This window comes from Moschus berezovskii, chromosome 23 (genome assembly GCF_049115385.1).
Source record: "Moschus berezovskii isolate FMDL1 chromosome 23, NW_MosBer_1.0, whole genome shotgun sequence".
Classification (NCBI taxonomy): domain Eukaryota; kingdom Metazoa; phylum Chordata; class Mammalia; order Artiodactyla; family Moschidae; genus Moschus; species Moschus berezovskii.
The window spans coordinates 41,365,540-41,388,881 of NC_142482.1; the positions used below are offsets into that span (position 1 = coordinate 41,365,540).

At 40.3% G+C, this 23,342-nt stretch overlaps 1 protein-coding gene across 3 annotated transcripts in view; it reads left to right on the forward strand.

Moving 5' to 3' along the window:
- ZSCAN12 (zinc finger and SCAN domain containing 12) overlaps positions 1-22,771 on the forward strand; it is a 29,302-nt gene extending 6,531 nt beyond the window's left edge. The window contains exons 4-6 of one of the 3 annotated variants that reach the window (XR_008683341.2): positions 1,540-2,686; positions 13,224-13,534; positions 22,054-22,771. Coding sequence is in view for 2 of the 3 variants with exons in the window: in XM_088831450.1 (XP_088687576.1) it covers positions 1,540-2,828 (1,289 nt within the window). In the remaining variant the exon portion in view is untranslated. The other 2 variants (XM_055407140.2, XM_088831450.1) reach the window with 2 other exon arrangements.
- Positions 22,772-23,342: the final 571 nt, after the last annotated feature.

Below are 23,342 nucleotides of genomic sequence, written 5' to 3' on the forward strand. Positions count from 1 at the left end.
AGACTGCGGCAGCCTGGTTTATCACTCTGCAACTAATTTTTTCTCTTTATGTTAGTATTTTCTAAATCCTGGCTGGATTTTATTTGAAATCACTTAGTTTAGTCCTTCTGATAGTTATTTTCCTCTATACTGACTTCCCTCCTATGTATAGCCTTTATCCTACCAGACAATACCATTGTCTTGCAATTTGACTATATTCTATGTCCTTCAGTAAATAAACCTTTGCCCCATGATCTCTGCAGCTAACTTTCAGATGGTTCAGGGAAAAATACATATATGTGCGTATACATGCACTTATATATATATATTACTCTTATAAAGAGAAGGAGTAATAAAGCAGATGTGGCAAAATGTTCAAAGTGGATGAAGGGTGAAAGAATGTACCTTCCTTGTTTCTACTTTCTCTGTTTTTTCGCTTACTTTTTAAAAACGGGAAAATTCACACGGTTGAAAAAAGTAATAACCTAAAGTTACCCAATGAAAAGTTTTCCTGCCCTTCAATTACCCTAGCCATTTGGTCTCCTTACCTCTATTTTGAAATAGGTTGTCACTGTTACTAGTTTCTTGGGTGTCCTTCTAGAGATTTTTAACCATATATGTATATTTCTCATATTCAAATATATTTTCTCTCTTTATCACTAAGATTATAGAACCTTGCATTTTTTATTTCTTAACAGCTGCTTAATATTAAAATATATGATCATATCAGGCTCCCCAGGTGGCTCAGTGATAAAGAATCCACCTGCCAATGTAGGAGACAAGGGTTCAATCCCTGGGACAGGAAGATCCCTCTGAGAAGGAAATGGCAACCCACTCTAGTATTCTTGCCTGGGAGATCCCACAGGAAGAGAAGCCTGGTGAGCTACAGTCCATGGGGTCACAAAAGAGTTGGACACGACTTAGTAACTAAACAACAATATGGCTATATCATGCAGTTAACTTATCCTTCTCCTGCTAATAATATTAAAGTTGGCCCTACTCTTTTACTGTAACAAGTAGTACTGTAAATAACCATATGTGTGACTATATCTGTAGCATAAATTCCTTCTAGGTGGAATTACTAGGTCAAAGGTTATATATATATTTGTAATTTTGTTATATATTGTCAAATTGCCCTCTAATAAAGCTTGGATCAATTTACACTCTTATTGGCAATGTTTGATATTCATGTCATGAGCACAGTGTTATATCCAGCTTTTGGCAAATCCAGTAGGTGGAAATTATACTCATTATTGTTTAAATCTGCTTTTCCCTTGTTGTGAGGGGGAGCATCTTTTTTTGTGTTTAAGAGCTATTATATTTTCTTTCTTGGAAGCCATCAGTTTTTTTCTTTGCCCAGTTTTCTATGTGGTTACTGGTCTTTTTCTTAACAGTTTTTGGAGTGCTTGTGTTTATTCTATATTCTAATGCCATTTTATAGTCATGCGGGATCTCTAAGTTCTTGTGTAGTTTTTCATTTGAATAATTTTATGTTGCCTAATGAAAGTTGCTTTTTGCAACCACAGGAAACTAATGAGTATGATCCATTTTTAATTTCAGATATTGAGACTGGAAAAGAGTATAGGAATTTAACTCTAAAGCAAGAAGTTTCTCAAGAAATGAAACCATGTGGGAATATAGCTAGCAAATTTGAAAATGAAATGTCTCAACCAGCTAGGTATGAAAAAACATATGAACCTGAAGAAAAAACAGAAGAGTCTTTTGAATATTCAAGGGAAGATAAAGAACCTATATGTGATGAAAATGGAGTAAGTTTGACTGAGAACTTAAATCTTTCTGAACACCAGAGAATTTGTCCAGGAGAAAAGCCTTATGTATGTGATGTCTGTGGAAGAGCTTTTAGTCAACACTCATGTTTCGTAGAACATCAGAGGATCCATACTGGAGACAGGCCCTACAAATGCAAAGAATGTGGAAAAACTTTCCATGGGAGAACTGTGCTTATTCGACACAAAATAATACACACAGGAGAGAAACCATATAAATGTAATGAGTGTGGCAAAGCCTTTGGCCAGTGGTCAGCTCTTAATCAACATCAGAGACTTCACACAGGAGAGAAACACTACCACTGTAATGAATGCGGCAAAGCCTTTAGCCAGAAAGCAGGCCTCTTTCACCATCTCAAAATCCACACAAGAGACAAACCTTATCATTGTACTCAGTGTAATAAAAGTTTTAGTCGGCGTTCAATTCTTACCCAACATCAAGGAGTTCATACTGGGGCAAAGCCCTATGAGTGCAGTGAGTGTGGAAAAGCCTTTGTTTATAACTCCTCCCTTGTTTCCCATCAGGAGATCCACCACAAAGAAAAATGCTATCAGTGTAAGGAATGTGGGAAGTCCTTCAGTCAGAGTGGCCTTATTCAGCACCAGAGAATCCACACTGGAGAGAAACCCTACAAATGTGATGTATGTGGAAAAGCCTTTATTCAGAGGACAAGTCTTGTAGAACATCAACGAATTCACACTGGAGAGAGACCCTATAAAGGTGATAAGTGTGGGAAGGCTTTCAGTCAAATATCAGTCCTCAAGGAACATCAGAGAATGCACACCGGAGAGAGGCCCTGTAAATGCGATGGGTGTGGGGATGCCTTCCAAGGAATCACCAGCGTCATTGCGCATCAGAGAATCCACGCTGGGGAGAAACCCTACCAATGTGATGAATGTGGCAAAGCCTTCAGACAGAGGTCAGATTTTAACAAACATCAGAGAATCCATAATAGAGGTGATCCCTATACATGTAAAGTGCACGGGGAGTCATTTACACAGAACTCCGCTCTTATTCAACGTCAGACTGCCCACAAAGCAGAAAAATCTGGTTCTGTGTGATAACTGCAGGGAAACTATCTCTCAGAATTCAGGCTAGGGAGAAATACTAGCTATGAGGACAAAATGTTAGTCACTATAGCTATAAGGAAACCTTGGATATTTCATAAAAAGTTCACTGTGTGCTCCTTTTCTTAAAAGAGTTTACAACCTAGTTTTGAAGATAATAGGTCCACCTGTTTAGTTAAGGCCATGCTTCTACTGCTGCTAAGTCACTTCAGTCGTGTCCGACTCTGTGTAACCCCATAGATGGAAGCCCACCTGGCTCCCCTGTCCCTGGGATTCTCCAGGCAAGAACACTGGAGTGGGTTGCCATTTCCTTCTCCAATGTGTAAAAGTGAAAAGTGAAAGTGAAGTCGCTCAGTCGTGTCCAACCCTTAGCGACCCCACGGACTGCAGCCTACCAGGCTCCTCCATCCATGGGATTTTCTAGGCAATAGTACTGGAGTGGCTTGCCATTGCCTTCTCCGAGTTAAGGCCATAGGACAGTAGAATTGATACTCAAAATATTATAGAATTAAAGTGGCACTTGGCAAGCAGTAAGTGCTATAAATTCTGAAGGAGAGATCACTGTTGCCTGAAGTGGTCAGGGAAGATTTTAAAGATAAAGTTTGATGGGGATATTTGGAAGGCAAAAGGGGGAAAACATTTAGAGCAGAAGAAATTAATCAGAGTGCGTGTGGTTTTCAAGCATCAGTGACAAGCCAACCTAAAGAGAGTTCATTCAGTTGGGCAGCTGATGGTATTGTGTTGGAAACACAACTTGAGGACAGACACTTGGAGGTCAGAATGCTAGTAATTTCACCGAATACTTTGACACTTAAAGAATTTTCTCATTTAATTTCTAAAATGTTTCTATAAATTAAAATGATTCTCCATTGTAAAAGTGAGGATACCCTTGCTTATGGAAGTGATGACACTGCTACGGTATTACACAAAGGAAGAGACCAGAGGCTTAAGTGCGGGTCATTGAGCTCATTAAGTACTGTTCATTACAGGAGTGATTCCTCAACATCAGTGAACATCAGAATCACCTGTGGTGCTTGTTGAACATACCTGAGTCCCACTCGCAGACACTATGCTTCATTAGGTCTGAGATGGGGATTGAGAATCTTCATTTCTGTAGCTTCACAGTCACTTGATGTGCTATATGATTTGAGAAACATTGCATTGAATCACAGTTGCCAGTGAAGTGAGGAAGCATGAATATAGGCCACTGCAGATTTTTAGCATGAGGAAAGCCCTTCAGGGGACATGTGCCAGCAGCTCTTTACAATGAACAGAGAATTAGACCACCATCGTGCCTAAAAGTTAGGGCTTCACCATGGCCTTTCTAGCCCTTCCAATTTAAATGTTTCAAAACAGACCCACCTACATTCCAAGGCTCCCAGGGATCTTCTGAGTGCATGCGCTGTGTGTGTGTATAGGGATGCTGGTGTTCTGGCTCCCAGGGATCTTCTGAGTGCATGGTGTGTGTGTGTGTGTGGTGTGTGTGTGTGTGTGTGTGTGTGTGTGTGTGTAGGGATGCTGTGTTGTGTTCTGGCTCCCAGGGATCTTGTGAGTGCATGGTGTGTGTGTGTGTGTGTGTGGTGTGTGTGTGTGTGTGTGTGTGTGTGTGTGTGTGTGTGTAGGGATGCTGTGTTCTGTTCTGGCTCCCAGGGATCTTCTGAGTGCATGGTGTGTGTGTGTGTAGGGATGCTGTGTTCTGTTCTGGCTCCCAGGGATCTTCTGAGTGCATGGGGTGTGTGTGTGTGTGTGTGTGTGTGTAGGGATGCTGTGTTCTGGCTCCCAGGGATCTTCTGAGTGCATGGGGTGTGTGTGTGTGTGTGTGTGTGTAGGGATGCTGTGTTCTGGCTCCCAGGGATCTTCTGAGTGCATGGGGTGTGTGTGTGTGTGTGTAGGGATGCTGTGTTCTGGCTCCCAGGGATCTTCTGAGTGCATGGGTGTGTGTGTGTGTGTAGGGATGCTGTGTTCTGGCTCCCAGGGATCTTCTGAGTGCATGGGGTGTGTGTGTGTGTGTGTGTGTGTGTGTAGGGATGCTGTGTTCTGTTCTGGCTCCCAGGGATCTTCTGAATGCATGGTGTGTGTGTGTGTGTGTTTAGGGATGCTGTGTTCTGGCTCCCAGGGATCTTCTGAGTGCATGCTTTGTGTGTGTTCTCTGTTTTATACTTCTCTTTTTTCCCATCTCTGTGTTCTGAATTCTTTTACAATTTTTTGTCTTGTATACCTTCTTGAGCATATATAAGAGACAAAGATTAGTGATTCTTTCCTTTGGGCTTCAGGGAAAAAAAAAAATCAACCGAAACGTTTCCCCTATATTACTGAGTAAATTCTGTTTTTGATGAGAACCTATGATGATTACTGTAGTAGGTAGCAGGCAAGTCACAGAAGTACATATAGCTCCTGGTCTGTTTATCTGTTTACAGAAATCATATTTGATCTGTGCTGAGATCTTCATTTATTTCTTTTCCTTTCTGCCTTGCCAAGGCAAACTCCACAGTTCTAGGACTATGTTCCCACCCCACCCCACCCGACTTCAGTCCCCTCATCTCCCCTCACTTCTACCTGATCGGTGGGTTTGAAGTGGTGAGATAGTGACAAAAGAGGTAGAGGAGAAAAAAGAAGGGTAATCCACCACTCTGACTAGTCCCAACAACTTTTCTGCCCAGCCCTGTCTTTATCCCACTTCCCACTTCTGCAAAAGACTACCCCCATTTCCCTAGTACCCCTATCTCGTGTCCCTCTGTCCATAATCCCTGTATAAGACATAATATCATCATTGGCTTTGAACCAGAAGAGTCCCTAGTCCTATAGAAATATATACGTTCCTAGCTTTCTAAATTGTGAACACATTTTCTCTAAAAATGATGATAGTATTAGTACTATAATTTAGGCATATAAAGTGTCATACTGGTTTTTGGGATTAGAATTTACAATGATTGTGGGAAAACTTTCTGGGTTCACAACATAGGAAAGCAAGTTAACATTTGGAAAACCATTCACAAGTGGACTGTTTGTTTAATAATAAGACCAACATTGGGATTAGAATTTACAATGATTGTGGGAAAACTTTCTGGGTTCACAACATAGGAAAGCAAGTTAACATTTGGAAAACCATTCACAAGTGGACTGTTTGTTTAATAATAAGACCAACATAGGCACTGAGGCAGCTAGGATTGAAAACCTAGTTTTTTATGTCTGGGAAACACAAGGATCCTAGAACTAAGCCTGAGGGCTCTAGCTGTAAGCATTGATGCGTACTAAATCGCTTCAGTTGTGTCCAGCTCTTTGCGACCCTATAGACTAGCCTCCTGCTCTGGGATTCTCCAGGCAAGAATACTGGAGTGGGCTGCCATGCCCTCTTCCAGGGGATCTTCCTGACCCAGGAATCAAACCCACATCTCGTATGTCTCTTGTGTTGGCAGGCGGGTGCTTTACCACTAGCACCACCGTACATATTAATGTATGAGGCCTATTCCCTAAGGTTACTCAGTCTCAAGTTTCTCTCGTGTAAACTCAACCATTTGGAGGGGACTTGACTTAGTAACAAGAACTTTCATGAGGGCATCTCTACCAAACTGACACCTGTCCATACTTGTCATCTAATCAGATTTCACAAACACGTTCTCCAAACTGAAGTTACTTTTCATAGTAATGTCAGAGCCTCTCTCTGTAATCTGACTGCTCAGTAGAATGCAATTGTTATTTTAAACTTGCTCTCTACTCTCCAATGCTGTTAGCAGTCTCTCCAGTTCATCTGCTTAACATGTTTTCTCAATGCACACAAGTTCCTCCATTTCCCTCTCAAGTAAAGAGAACTGTAAAGGAACCATAAACAAAGACCCAGAACAATGGACTATGCCTATTATATAGAAGAATACAGTTCATAACATTTAAAAATAAATGTGGGAGGTTTGTTCTGGTTGTTTCTTATGCTAAAATACAGTTGTGCCAAAAGGTGCAGTGGCATGGGATTTCCAGGTAGGCATCAAAGGGGTCAAACTAGTCCACGATAAGAAGGTAAAAGGTTACTAAATGAAACCAAATTGGCAACAGAGAAAACTGAAGGCTATGAGAGGGCAGGTGGAGGACATGTTAGATAAGGAATTGGAGAGTGCAGTAACAGAGAATACCTTGTGACAAAGTCGAATACATTATGTATAATAGATGGCATGATAATGACAGGATCTAGGAAATCAGGGAAATCTAGGAAATCAGTTCATTTATGTAGATTTTTAAATCAACAAAACAGGAGGTGATATGAAAGTAAAGCCAGTCCACAAAAGAAGTATTGACAGTAATACAACAGCCAAATAGAGCAGCTGGTGTAAAGCTCAAATGAATCATGAAGCAGAAGCTTAGAAATAGCATCAAGGATGAGAATAAGATTGATTAGCTTCTCCTTTCTATTGGATTGAAGATAACCAAGACAGCCTGTTGTTCCATGTCCAGTTCTAACTGTTGCTTCCTGACCTGCATGCAGATTTCTCAGGAGACAGGTCAGGTGGTCTGGTATTCCCATCTCTCAGAATTTTCCACAGTTTATTGTGATCCACACAGTCAAAGGCTTTGGCATAGTCAATAAAGCAGAAATATATGTTTTTCTGGAACTCTCCTGCTTTTTCCATGATCCAGCGGATGTTGCAATTTGATCTCTGGTTACTCTGCCTTTTCTAAAACCAGCTTGAACATCTGGAAGTTCACAGTTCATGTATCGCTGAAGCCTGGCTATATATTGTTACCCTGCTTATTTAACTTACATACAGAATACATCATGATAAACACTGGGCTAGAGGAAGCACAAGCTGGAATCAAGATTGCCAGGAGAAATATCAATAACCTCAGATATGCAGATGACACCACCCTTATAGCAGAAAGTGAAAAAGAGCTCTTGATGAAAGTGAAAGAGGAGAGTGCAAAAGTTGGCTTAAAGCTCAACATTCAGAAAACTATGATCATGGCATCTGGTCTCATCACTTCATGGCAAATAGAAGGGGAAACTGGCTGACTTTTGGGGGCTCTAAAATCACTGCAGATGGTGATTGCAGCCATGAAATTAAAAGACAGTTACTCCTTGGAAGGAAAGTTATGACCAGCCTAGACAGCATATTAAAAAGCAGAGACATTACTTTGCCAGCAAAGGTCCGTCTCGTCAAGGCTATGGTTTTCCCAGTAGTCATGTATGGATGTGAGAGTTGGAATATAAAGAAAGCTGAGTGCCGAAGAATTGATGGTTTTGAACTATGGTGTTGGAGAAGACTCTTGAGAGTCCCTTGGACAGCAAGGAGATCCAACCAGTCCATCCTAAATGAAATCAGTCCTGAGGGTTCATTGGAAGGACTGATGCTAAAGCTGGAACTCTAATTCTTTGGCCACCTGATGTGAAGAACTGCCTCATTTGAAAAGACCCTGATGCTGGGAAAGATTGAAGGCAGGAGGAGAAGGGGATGACAGAGGATGAGATGGTTGGATGGCATCACTGACTCAATGGACATGAGTTTGAGCAGACTCCAGGGGTTGGTGATGGACAAGGAGGCCTGGTGTGGTGCAGTCCATGGAGTCGCAAAGAGTCAGACATGACTGAGCAACTGAGCTGAACGAAACCAAGACAGTGTTTACTAAGGCAAAAGCACCTGGAGACGTTGGGGGAGAATCAAATTTCTAAAGCAATGAAAAGTGAGCTTTAAACATGGACTTTGGATGGAAAGGTATCCTGACAATCACAAAAGGGTTCCAGAGAGTGTAATAAAAAGGGACTGAAAGGAAGGAAGATGGACCCCCCCGATAGAAAAAGTTGGGGGGGGGTTGACCAGGACTCTAGGATTGAGAAATTTCCTGGGGCATGGTGGGTCAGGATGGAGGTGGAGAGTGATCAGATGGAAGCACTTAGAAAAGCTGTGCACTCCTGCCCTCAGAACAGAAGTAGCCTCTCCGGTTAATATCCAGTGATTGACCATTAGAGTTGTTACAGTTAAAGTCATTATTATTGGCAATCTTTAGGAATAGATGAAGGGATTCATTTACAGTATTATGTGATATTTACAAACTGCTTACTAAGGGCCAGACATTACTAAATGCTTTGCTCACACTATTTCATTTTTACCTGGGGAAACGGAAATCAGTAAAGCTACTTGAGGTCACAGAGTTAGTATGTGGGGGCCAGGATATGAACTCAGCGGATCCAGAGCCCACTCTAATTCAGAAGAACAAACTGCATATTGCAGTGGTATTTCAGGGCTTTTGAGTTATAAGTGAGTAGTAGTAGTGAAAGTCACTTAGCTGTGTCCGACTCTTGCGACCCTATGGACTGTAGCCTGCCAGGTTCCTCTGTCCGTGGGATTCTCCAGGCAAGAATACTGGAGGGGGTTGCCATTTCCTTCTCCAGGGGATCTTCCCGACCCAGGAATCGAACCCATGTCTCCTTCATTGCAGGCAGATTCTTAACCAACTGAGCTAGGAGGGAAGCCCTCTTTGAGTTATTACCTATAGAAAAAATTTCAACTCCTATCAATATTATGGAAAATACTTAAACTCCAGAATCCTAGAGTGATAATATCCCCATCCTCTTGTATACTAAATCTTGGATGAAGTTTGGCCAGTGTAAATATCTAATTCTTGTTGCCTGCAGAATGAGGATGTATGCAGGAGACATTTCAATTTAAAGATGGGCTCTTTATGGGAAAGGATCACATTCCTAGCTTAGAATCATTGTTTTCTGCATTATTCTGACAGAATAAGGGATATTTGACTGTCTAATACAAATCATAGAGATTAGATAATATCCCATTATGGATCTATCCAGTAACTCACTATGGGTATATCAATACCTTTGATGAGGGTTTTTAAAAGCAATTTTATATTTGTAGCTAGTACCATTTCTTGGACTTAAAAAACCATAGATAAGTATATGTTATATATTTCTTTCAGTTACCCTTCGTGACTCCACAAGCCCAGAATTTATTTGAGCAATAAGTGTGCTTATTTAACAGAGGATAATCATTTTGACTGGGGCTTCTCAGGTGGCTCAGTTGCAAAGAATCTGCCGGCCAATGCAGAAGTGGGTTTGATCCCTGGGTTGGGGAGATCCCCAGAAAAAGGAAATGGCAACCTACTACAGTATTCTTGCCTGAGAAATCCCATGGTCGGAGGAGCCTGGTGGGCTTCAGTCCATGGGGTCGAAAGAGACAGACATGACTAAGCAACTAAACGATTATTTTGATAAACTTCTAATTGAATTTTCTCAGCTTTCACCCTTTTACACTGCAGATGTTACATTATAAAGCTCCTCCAGCAGTTCATCATTTTATAGAATTTCTTTGGATCTTTTCTCCTTCCAAATGTTTCTGGGTATAACTGGTAAGGAGTTCTTGCACATTATTCTTGTACATAGTACTTTATAATATATAAAGCACGTATGGATATATTATATATAAAATATGTATTGTATTTAATTTTTATACATAGAATCTGATTTTATGTATATAATTTGATTTCGACAATATCAACTTTGATAAGTATTTTAAACTTCTCAGTTGATCAGCTCCCTAGCTCACATTGTGAGGTCATTATTGAGAGCCAGCAGTTATCCATTGCTTGCTTGGAAACAGTTGATTCTCTTCACACTCATGTAAAAGACCTTTTCCAGGTCTAAAAACCCAGCATCAAGGCTCCTGGAGCTTTCCCCCATCACAGTTCAAGGTGATCTTTGGGGATATATGTTTGCTTCACCAGTTAACTTCCTAAGCCCAAATGGCCTGGTCCTGGGTATCCCAAGGATTCCTAAGAAGAGGCCATTTGTTACTTTTGATTTATGCAGATCTTCATTATTCCTATCTGCACTTTATATGCATTTTATACATTTTGACCTAGTGCCTCAGCTCAGCCTACTTAAGTGAAATATTTAAGAGTATGTATCTCACCATTTTATTCCCGATACAGAAGGAGGCAATTTAGAAACTCTACAGCTTGCTGTAGCCGAATTAGCTGAGTGACATTGGGCCTCAGTTTCCTCATAATGTAAAATATTGCCAAAGTACCTTCCTCTGCCTGGGGAGCGATAGGATAATAGTTATATGGATAAATGAGTTTTATATAAAATGCTTAGAACAGTGCTTAGCACCTAAGTACTTTATTTGTTGTTCAGTTGCTGTCGTGTCTGACTCTGCGACTGCATGAAATGCAGCATTCCAGGCTTCCCTTGTCCTTCATTATCTCCCAAGTTTGCTTAAACTCATCCATTGAGTTGGCTTTGCCATCCAATCATCTCATCTTCTGTCATCCCCTTCTCTTGCCCTCAATCTTTCCCAGCATTAGGTTCTTTCCCAATGAGTTGGTTCTTTGCATCAGGTGGCCAAAGTATTGGAGTTTCAGCTTCAGCATTAGTCCTTCCAATGAATATTCAGGGTTGATTTTCTTTAGGATTCACTAGTTTGATCTCCTTGCTGCCCAAGGGACTCTCAAGAGTCTTCTCCAGCACCACAATTTGAAAGCATCAATTCTTTGGCGTTCAGCCTTCTTTATGGTCCAACTTTCAACTCTCTACGTGACTAATGGAAAAACTATAGGTTTGACTCTATGGCCCTTTGTCGGCAAAGTGATGATGTCTCTGCTTTTTTAATACTCTGTCTAGGTTTGTCATAACTTTCCTTCCAAGGAGCAAGTGTCTTTTAATTTTGTGGCTGCAGTCACCGTCTGAAGTTTTCCACTTTTCCCCTATCTATTTGCCATGAAGTGATGAGACCAGATGTCATGATCTTAGTTTTTTGGATGTTAAGTTTTAAGCCTGCTTTTTCACTCTTCTCTTTCACTTTCATCAAGAGGCTCTTTAGTTTCTCTTTGCTTTCTATTATTAGCGTGGTATCATCTGCATATCTGAGGTTGTTGATAGTTCTCTTGGCAATCTTGATTCCCGCTTGAGATTCAAGAGCTTTATAGAGGTATGCTTTGTTTATTGCCCTGGGTTCTCTCAAATGCATGGCCTCTAGAAGCTCCTCTCTCCTCTCCTCCTCTCCTCTTGAAGGCGAGAGGAGAAGGGGAGGACAGAGGATGAGATGGTTGGATGGCATCAATGGACATGAGTTTGAGTAATCTCCAGGAGTTGGTGATGGACAGGGAGGCCTGGTGTGCTGCAGTCCATGGGGTCGCAAAGAGTCGTACAAGACTGAGCGACTGAACTGACTGACTAGAAGCTCCAGCCCCAGGCAAGAGATTACCTATAACCACGCTGGAGATTTCCCAGGACTGCTGCATTGTTTCCGCTGAGATGAAAGCTCCCTCTCTGCTCTACTTTTCCTTATCTTGGACTCTGACGAACAGTGGACGGCAGGAGACAAACATCGCCTAAACTGCCTGGGAAAGATTTTCCTATCTTTTGTTTCCACCTACCCTTGTTAGTTATCAGCGATAACTAGCAGCGGGGGCGGGGGGGGGTTCGCTTTTTCTCTTGGGAGCTGCTCTTTCGAAGTTCTGTAGCGGGAAGGCGAACCCCGGGGCGGGGGGCGGGGGGGGGGGTGAGACTGTCGAGCCTCAGCCTCAGCGCAGCCCCCTGGAGTTACCCAACCCAGCTGCCCAAACCTGCGCAGCTCAGCAGGGGCGGGGATGCTGTCAGGCAACCATAGAGGAGAGAACCTCCAGGTTCCTAGAGAAGACCGAAGGGTGAGGCGGCCGTTGATTGCTCCAGGCTTAAAACTGCAAGCTCTTTCGGCCTTTCTGTTGTAGGGGTAGGTGCTCACCGGTTCGTAGACTCCGGCTTTGACTCCGTGTATATCTGGCCCTTTGGGGACTCTGCAGAAGTTCAGTGTGATGATTGATATGCAGGGAAAAGTTAAAGATGGTTTCCAAGTCTTGAGTTGTAATAGGATATTGGGGATGTTGAGAAAGAGGAAAGTCTTGAACCTCAGTTTGGTAAAAGGAAAGTTGCTTTCTTTTGAGATGATCCCACTCATGACTCTCCCTAGAATAAATAGGAACAAATTAGGACATAGAGCCCACTTACTGGTTGTGTGACTTTTAGCAAATAGCTTAATCCCTCTGTGCCTCAGTATCATTTATGTGTCAGATGAAATTATAAAATCTTAGATGAGTTAAATTTACAGTCAGTTTTCAATAACTGTTATTTTCTGATCTCTGATGGTTTACTGTTTGAGATTCTCAGAAGAGGGGAACCAAAGGGAAGGGCGTCATGGTCTTTCTCCCAAACCTTATTAACTTAAACATTTAGGAAGTAAGAGTTTTAGCAGATAGTGCTGGATAATAATTTGCAGTCATTCCCACTTATAAATTTTTAGCTTTCTGACAGAGTTACTTTTTTCTTTCAGTGCATTACCAGGTAAGTGAATTTTGGGGTAAGAGCTAAATAAAATTCAGAGTTTCTGTTAATTGCGTTGTTTTATGCCTCAGGAAGAAGACTAGCTACAAGGAAATACTTCTGAAAAGTCAATGTGAACCCCAAGCTGGAGTGAATCTTCTTCTGAGCTCGCTTATTCCAGAATGGCAGTCCTGTTGCAGAAAAGATCTCTACTCGTGACTGATGGTAGAGGACCAGGGTTGTGCCTGTCCAAGACAAACTGGCACAGCAAAATCTTTCTTCAAATTTTAAAGTTGTTGCTACCGGGAAATAGATACTTGAACCTCACAGGGCTGTCAGAAGATGGGGAGCTCTGACCACAGATGCAGAGACCAGAGATACAGACCGAGGAGCGGGTGCTAAAGTAAGTCCTGACCTCTGCCTGGAGAACTGCAGACCCAGAGAGGATAATATCATCCAGAATGTGGAGAAATGGCATCAGTTATGCTGGAGAAGTTAGAGATAGCTTGATAGACAAGCCTTAAGTGGGGAAGGGTTGGGAGGATGATTTATGGCTTGAGTAGTGTAGGAGATCAATCCTGGATGTTCATTGGAGGGACTGATGCTAAAGCTGAAACTGCAATACTTAGGCCACCTCATGCGACGAGTTGACTCACTGGAAAAGACTCTGATGCTGGGAAAGGTTGGGGGCGGGAGGAGAAGGGGACGACAGAGAATGAGATGGCTAGTTGGCATCACCGACTCTGTGGACATGAGTTTGAGTGTACTCCGGGAGTTGGTGATGGACAGGGAGGCCTGGCGTGCTGTGATTCATGGGGTCGCGGAGAGTCAGACACGACTGCGCGACTGAACTGAACTCAGTGTAAGGAAAAACGTAGAAAGCAGCAAAACCAAACTTCAGGATCCATCAGATGTATCTGGAGCTGTAACCCTGTATCATCTTCATGGACTTTAATTCCCCTGGGTATTCATGTACACCTCTGGAATCTTCTCTCTCTCTATTGGGTTTTTATTGGTGGTGGTGTTGTATGAGTATTTTTACTGAGGGATTAGCTTCATATTCAGGAGAAGGCAATGGCACCCCACTCCAGTACTCTTGCCTGGAAAATCCCATGGACAGAGGAGCCTGGTGGGCTGCAGTCCATAGGTTCGCTAAGAGTCAGACATGATTGAGCAACTTCACTTTCACTTTTCCCTTTCACACATTGAAGAAGGAAATGGCAACCCACTCCAGTGTTCTTGCCTGGAGAATCCCAGGGACAGGGAAACCTGGTGGGCTTCTATCTATGGGGTCGGACACGACTGAAGCGACTTAGCAGCAGCAGCAGAAAAACAAGATAGTACCCTGGAATCAGACATGTCATGTCCAGCCTGTTAAAACGCTTAGTTTTACTCTCTTGTGAAGTGAAAAGCAGATGAGAAAGCAAATCTGCTGAGAAAGAAGACATCCTTGAAAGGCAGCTTTTTAGAACTATTGTAAGTAGTATCTTTTCCCTGGGAACCATGCACCTACCCATCCCCTCATTGCCCAATTCTTTAGGTAGAAGCTGTTATTCATATTTGTGGAGGTGTTTGTGTTTTGTTGTTTTGACTTTCTTCAACTTCTTTAGCTTCAAAATGTTTTTCTTCTTATCTTTTAATCCTGAATATTACCTGAAAAAGTTATTTTCCCCACTGTAACTTCGTTTACTTATTTCCCCCACATCAAAATAGTATGCATTTTTGAAACTAATTTACCTGTTGCTTCAAGTTAACTTTTATTGTATGCCATTGTTTGTGGATCCATTTAACAAACATTTATGGAACATTTTGTTTGTAGTAATGGCCTCAGTACATTTCATTTGGTATAAATGGTACTTATAATTACCCTTTAGCAAATTAAATTTCTCTTGGTTTCATTATATTCTTTTTTTCATGTGTGGATTCAAACTGATCTCTTTTTCACTTTTTAAATTATACCTTCCTGATTCTTTGTCACATTTTGTGAGAAAATTCTCCGTGCTCTTCCAGTTTCTTTCTGCCCAGCTCTTGCTTCTCAAACTGGAACCTCACGTGCCTTCTTGGGTATTTTTCAAAACTGAGTTGGCAGTTTAGGGAAACTGAAAAAGCATGCACTTTAGGTAAAACTGAGTTTTATCTTTGTCGTTGTTTCTCATCTTTAATCTCATGATCTCAGGAGAAGAGACAACTGACATTTGAATTGTCTGTGTGGCAAGCCACTCCAGTACTCTTGCCTAGAAAATCCCATGGATGGAGGAGCCTGATAGGCTGCAGTCCGTGGTGTCGCTAAGAGTCGAACATGACTGAGCAACTTCACTTTCACTTTTCACTTTCACACATTGGAGAAGGAAATAGCAACCCACTCCAGTGTTCTTGCCTGGAGAATCCCAGGGACGGGGGAGCCTGGTGGGCTTCCGTCTATGGGGTCATACAGAGTCAGACACGACTGAAGTGACTTAGCAGCAGTGCATTTTTTTAGATGGAGTTACTAAGGATGAGAATAAGGACTTGTCTCCAACACACAAAAAAATCTGAAGATGCTGTCATGTGGGGGGAGTCTACAGAATTACACCAGCAGTGCAGTAAGTTAGTAAAAGCTTTCATCACTGGTGAGTCATTACTCAGCATTAGGGAGCACATACCAAAGAAAATGCCTGAGAACAACATGTTTGTAAAGGCTTTTGTTTACAGTGGGTCCCTCCTTACCCACTAGGAAATCTATCACAAGGGAAATGCTGTCAGTATAAACAATGTGGGAAAGTCATATATGTCATTAGAAAATCTGCAAAAGCGAGAAACTGCATACATGTGATGACTGTAAGGAGGCCTTCATTCATCGTGGAAACCTAGAACATGTGAGGGAAGCAGGAAGGAAGGTCTTCAGCCAGAAGTCAGGACTGCACTATAGATTCTACATGGGAGACAGATCTTCTAAATGTGATGAATGTGGAAAAGTTTTCTGTGGAATCAGCATTATTCAGCATTGGGGAGAAGATCACACTAAAGAAAAACTGAGTGTCATGGGTTTGGAAAAGTCTTCAGAGACTGAACCTTAGAAAATATCAGGGAGTCCATATTAAAGAGGCTCTTATAAATGAGAAGATTGTAGGAAGTTGTTTGGACAGATATCAAGCCTCAACAATAGAGTCTCCACAATATTGGAAAATTCATATAATTAATGTAAATGGGCAAGATGTATGGGGAATGGATATCTTAAATTGCCCATTGTAGCCACAAAGAACATTCAGTGAATTTCTCAAGTCAAGAAAAGTCAGAAGTTCTTTTTGCTTCCCAAAGGAGTCTATAAACATGAACGATCAGGAGTTTTGAAATGAACATGTTTACCTGCATCCCTGGACTTGTGCTTCTGTCTCCAAGATGACTGTTGGGGACATGTTATTTTCCCATGTCCACTCTAATATCACATCTTAAATTCATTCATGTGTAGACAATATTGTCTACTGTTTGTTGTAAATTAATTTTTATGGGCTAAATAGGCTTGTATGAGTACCCCAGGACATAAAAATGATACTTTGAAAGTTCCAATAAGCATAATGAAAAGAACCATATCATTGAATTGTTCAGTTCAGTCGCTCAGTCGTGACTGACTCTTTGCGACCCCATGAATCACAGCACGCCAGGCCTCCCTGTCCATCACCAACTCCCGGAGTTCACTCAAACTCATGTCCATCGAGTCAGTGATGCCATCCAGCCATCTCATTCTCTGTCATCCCCGTCTCCTCCCGCCCCCAATCCCTCCTAGCCTCAGACTCTTTTCCAGTGAGTCAACTTGTCGCATGAGGTGGCCAAAGTACTGGAGTTTCAGCTTTAGCATCAGTCCTTCCAATGAACACCCAGGATCGATCTCCTTTAGAATGGACTGGTTGGATCTCCTTGCAGTCCAAGGGACTCTCAAGAGTCTTCTCCAGCATCACAGTACAAAAGCATCAATTCTTCGACGATCAGCTTTCTTCACAGTCCAACTCTCACATCCATACATGACCACGGGGAAAACCATAGCCCTGACTAGACGGACCTTGGTTGGCAAAGTAATGTCTCTGCTTTTAGTACTTTTTAAAATTTGGCACTGCCTCTGTGTTCTAACACAAGGCCATAGAGGTGTCGATCACAGAGTATATATTTCCCAGCTTTGTTTTTTTTTTTAAGATAGAAAATGATATTTCACATATAGCTTTGACAGATAATAAAATGTTATTTTCTCTTATAGATAACACAATATAATATCCTAGAAGCTAATATTTTGAAGTAACTTATTGCCTTCAGTTCTAAAACCTACAGGCCAAAAGAGGAGAGACTCTATCAAAACTATTCTTCAGCAATTTGGCAGTGTAGCCCAATCTCTATGAGGATGAAGCTTATAGATTTTACAGTAGGTCATTAAATGTAGGAACCACAGATTTCAAAACATTGCAATGATTATTTCATAGTTAGGAGTTTATATCTGCTGCAAATGCCTGAATTTTCTGAGAAGATATTATAGTCACTATTTTAAAAGACAGATTGCATTCTATTAAAGACGTTTTTCAGCATATAGAAGCTACATTTTCCCCTTAATTTTATTATTATCTTCTATTACATGACAGGATTTCCTAATATTGAACCAATCTTGCATTCCTGGAATAAATTTCACTTAGTCATGGTGTTTTCTTAATGTGTTAATGGGTTCTACTTGTTAATATTTTATTTAGTGTGTTTTTACCCAATATTCATATAAAAAGCTGCCATTTTTTAGATCTGTCATTTCATTCTATATTGTTCATGGTTAGGTTTTAATTTTACTACATCATAAAAAAGACAAGTTTTTGTTCTTTTTTATTTGTTTTTAAATGTTCTAGTATCATTTGTCGGAGAAGGCAATGGCAAGCCACTCCAGTACTCTTGCCTAGAAAATCCCATGGATGGAGGAGCCTGGTAGGCTGCAGTCCGTGGGGTCGCTAAGGGTTGGACACGACTGAGCGACTTCACTTTCACTTTTCACTTTCACACATTGGAGAAGGAAATGGCAACCCACTCCGATGTTCTTGCCTGGAGAATCCCAGGGACGGGGGAGCCTGGTGGGCTTCTGTCTATGGGGTCACACAGAGTCGGACACGACTGAAGTGACTTGGCGGCGGCGGCGGCAGTATCATTTGTAAAGCATTGAAATTATCTTGTATTTGAAAGTTGAATTCTGATGTAAAACTATCTGGGCTGGGTGCTTTTTTGTGGAAAAAATGCTGTTTATGTAATTGAAATCATATGGAGCATATTCTCTGACCACAATGGTACCAAACTAAGAAATAATGGTAAGACAACAGAAAAATCTCCAAACATTTGGAAACTAAAGAAAATATTTCTAAATAATGCCCTGGTCAGGAAGAAACTCTCAAAGGAATTTTAAAATACATAGATTGAAGGGAAATAAGTACAACCTATGACAAGATGTGAGACACAGCCAAAGAAACATTGAGAAGGAAAATTTTAGCACTAAATGCTTTTATTAGAAAAATGGAATAGCCTGAAATCAATAATTGAAGTTCCTGCTTCAATAAACTAAAGATCAAGAGCAAAATAAAACCAAAGCAATAGAAGAAAATACTAATGGTAATAGAAATGAATGAAATTGAGAATAGGAAAATAGAAAAATCAGCAAAACATAAGCTGTTTCTTCAAAATTTTTCCAATAAAATATAAACTTTTAATAAAGCCAACAAGATTAAAAGAGAGAAGATACAAATCACTAATAACAGGAATGAACATGGGCTATCACTACAGATCTTGCATCATTTATTAAAAACTTCATGAGGGCAGACTGAACAACTTTGCATTTATAACTTTGACAACTAGACCAATTCTTCAAAAAATGTACCAGTTCTTCAAAAAATATAAGTAACCAAAACTCAACCAAGACGTAGATAATCTGAATAATCCTTTGGCCATTAAAGAAATTGAATTCATAATTTAAAGTTCCCCAATCTTCAGGGCTAGAGGGTTTCACTGGAGAATTCTACCAAACACTGGAGGAAGGATGATCAGAAATTTTACACAGTTTCTTTCAAAAACTAGAAAATGTTATATTTCCCAACTCTTGTCATGTTGCTAATATTACTCTGATACCATAATGAAATAATGAATGGAAACCACCTCCCCTGGAAACCAGTATCTCTCATTAACTTAGATGCAATGAAATATTAGCAAGTGAAATCAAGGTATTTATAAAGTTATATACCATAATCAAGATTTATTCCAATATGTAAAGCTGTTTCAGTCTTAAGCATTTGACAAAATCCAATTCTCATTCATAACAGAAACTTTCAGCACCCTAGAAATAGCAGGTAACTTCTCCAACTTCATAAAAAAGATCTGCAAAACACCTGCAGCTAATTTCATTCAAATACAATGCTTTCCCTGTAAGACTGGGATCAAGGTAAGTATATTCACTCCCATCATTCTTACTTAACATATATTGGAAGTACTTACTGGAAGTGCACTAAAGCCAAAAATGACATGAAAAAACTGCATGTTTATAGATAATGTAATTGTGCACATAGAAAATCCCAAGGAACCTGCAGAAAACTTCTAGGACTAGTAAGCAAATTCAACAAGGTTGAAAGATACAAAATCAATGTGCAAAAATCAATCCTATCTCTATATGCTAATAGTAGACAATCGGAAATTGAAGTGTAAAATGCAATGCCATTTGTAGTTGCTCCTAAGAAAGTTAAATGCTTGGGTATAAATCTAACAAATGTACAGGATCTGTATCTGGACTGAGAAAATGACAAAAAGCTGTTGCAAGGAATCAAAGATCTAAATAAATGGAGACACATGCTGTGTTCATGGATTAGAAGACATGCATAGTAAAGATACCAATTCTCCCTACATTCATTTACAGATCCAATATAAATTTATTTCAAAATTCTAGCAAAAATTTTTTGGGAGATAAAAATAAGCTTGTTCTAAAATTTATACAGAAAGGCAAAGGACCTTTTACATTTTGTAAGAGTATAAAGTGGGAGCAATCACTCTGCCTGATATTAAGGCCTACAATAGTGATCAAGAGTGTGGTATTGTAGACATATAGTTCAGTGGATCAGGTTGGAGAACCCATAAGTAGGTCCACACAAAAATGCCCAACTGATTTTTCACAAAGGTACAGAAACAGTTCTGTGGAGGAGGGATAGCCTTTTCAGAAAAAAGGTGCTGATGCAATTGGGCATCCATAGCCAAAAAAGTAAAAACAACTCAGCTTGAACCATACACCTTATATTTACAAAAAGCTGAAAATAGATCATGGAGCTAAAACATCAAACCATAAAGCTTCAAGGAACACAGAAGAGGAAATCATCAGGACCTAGGGTTAGGCAAGGATGGCGAGAACTGACGTCAAAAGCATGATTTAATAGAAGAAAAATTAATAATTTGGTCTTCATCAAGATTTAAAACTTTTGCTCTGTGACAGACTCTGTTAAGAGGATTAAAAGACAAACTAAAGAAATGGGAAAATACTTTTATACCATATATCTTCCCCTGTGGCTCAGCTGGTAAAGAATCCGCCTGCAATGCGGGAGACCTGGGTTTGATCCCTGGGTTGGGAAGATCCTCTGGGGAAGGGAAAGGGTACCCACTCCACTATTAAGTCCTGGAGAATTTCATGGACTGTATAGTCCATGGGGTCGCAAAGAGTCAGACATGACTGAATGACTTTCACTTCACTTCATCTGACAGAGGACTTGTACTGAGCATATAAAAATAACTTACCTAATGGCAGCAATTAAGCAGTTCAGTTGGCTATGGGCAAAATCATGAACAGATATTGTACTGAAGAGTAAATTGCCTCCCCAAACAATGGAGGCACTGTGTCATTCACTATTTCATGCCCCCCACATCACCTCCCAATTACCCTCACCCCTAAAGTTACTTTAAACTTCTCTTACTTCATTGTTAAGTTTAAATTCTATCAGCTGAATTTAGGCACGCATTTTTAAAAACAAAAACGTGAAGAAAGAAATTTAAGCACTTCAAGGGTTACAAACACCAACCACCAGAAGAGTACTATCTGCTTGACTGGGAGCTCAGGGAGTAATATGAAGGACTCTATCCTGCAAAGGTGGCTGGAGCATTGGGGACCCTTTTTTCCCTAAAGTAACTGATTTGGGAAGAGACCAGGAGGCATAGAAAGATCAGCCCCACATCAGCAAGCACAGATTTGCACTGACTTTTAAGTAATCATCTACTCAGCCCCGAGAAACAAATGTGTAATAACTAAGGCATTATGCAGCTGGATGCAATCCTACCTTTAGGTACTTAACTCCTAAATATTAATCAGCAGGTATCACTGTTGAATCTCAGGGAAGTCTTTTAATATCCTGTATCTCAGCCTATGTGATATAGGTACAACAGAAAAATCATTAGTTGTGAAAATAGGTATGTGAACACTTCGGTCTCTAGCAGTAGGTGCCAGCGGGATTTTATGTTGTTATGAAAGAGCAAGTAGAATCAACCAATCTTTGGAATCATTCATTCATCAGGAAGTCTGCTAGGTGCTCTGAATACAGTAGTGAGTCAGTCATCATCTTCTGTGTCTCAGCCTCATACCAGCCCTTCTTTGTCCTGATCTGTAAGCAGGGTAAGGAGGCTCCAAACATTATTTCCTAGGTTCTTACTGTTACTTGTAAGAACTGGAGATCAAAAAGGGGAAGCATGGTTAACAGTTTTAATACTTAGCTAATGCCGGTAACTACAGTATTATGATGGATAATTTTGTGTCCACTTGACCGAGCCACAGGATACCCAGATATTTGGTCAAACATTTTTCTTGGTGTGTCTGTAAAAGTGTTTTGGGATGAGATTAGTGTTTGAATTGGTTAACTGCATAAAGCAGAATTTTCTTCCTAATGTGGATGGTCTTTCTTCAATCAGGTGAAGACCTGAATAGAACAAGAAAGTCTGATCCTGTCTGGAGTAAGAGGCAACTCCTCCTGCCTGACGGCACTGAACTGCCTTCAGACTTGTCTTTTCCTGCCTTCAAACTTGAAGCATTGGTTCTTCTTGATTCTCAAGCCTGCTAGCTTTTGGACTGGAATCTCACCATCAGCTTTCTTCGGTCTCCAGCTTGCCAGTTGCACATCTTCTCAGCCTCCATTATAATAAATCTCATTATATATACATCCTATTGGTTATGTTTGTCTGGAAAACATAGACTAATACAAGTATGTTCTGGAAGTTTGAAAATCATAAAATGGATTTTTATCAGTTTAAGAATTCAAACTAAATAGCTATATTGTTTATTATTGTAATACAAATCATTTACATTAGGATTTCTTAAATTTGTGCCCCTTGAAAACTTTGAAATACCAAGGCTTGGAACCTAGCATAAAAGCAGGGACTTGGACAAATCTGTGAAAACTTTTGCATAAGCAAGTAAGAATGTATTACAATGGTAAAGCCATTCATTGTGAAAGGTGGCAGAAACCTTGAAATACCTGAATTCCTGAGTCCTTGAGTGATATTGTAAATAAGGAAGAAATTGTTGCTGATGTCAAAAACCAACTGAGAAGTGTGAGCAGCATCAAAAGCAAAAGAGTATTTCTGTAATAAAGAGAAGGGATGCACTAACAAAGTTTGCAGGAAAGTAGTCATCTTGAAATACTTTTGTAAAAGCAGTTCCATTTGAAATATACATAATATTTCTTTCATAATGCTGACTAAAAAAAAAAACTTGTCACTTGAATTCATAAGGCTGCAATTTTGACTGTCATGAAGAAAAAAATAATATGGTTTACAAACTATGTTCAAAGGAAAGTTAGGTAACCTGAAAAGTTAACTTAATGGTTAAAGTTGTTATCATGAATACTGGAGGAGGTGGTACCACACAGCTGGTTTGGGATTCAATATATAAGAAGAACCAGACAACACTAAATGTGGAGTTTTGAAACCATAAGTCATAATTGTTTTAAATACTTGGTATGAACCCACTGACCCAGAGAAGTTTGAACTTAGTAACTGTAAGTCTTGATATAGTCTGTGTTAAAGCTGGGGAGAGGGAGAAGGTTTGTGAGCAGGATAGTAGAGGCTTTAGAGAGCCTTTGGTCAGGTCCAAGAGAACTAAAAGATAAGAACCAAGATGCTGAGCTTTAGAGAATCTATTATTTTATCCTGACTTAATAACTGATTTTCACATTGCCTGCATAGGGACATTTTTTTTTCTT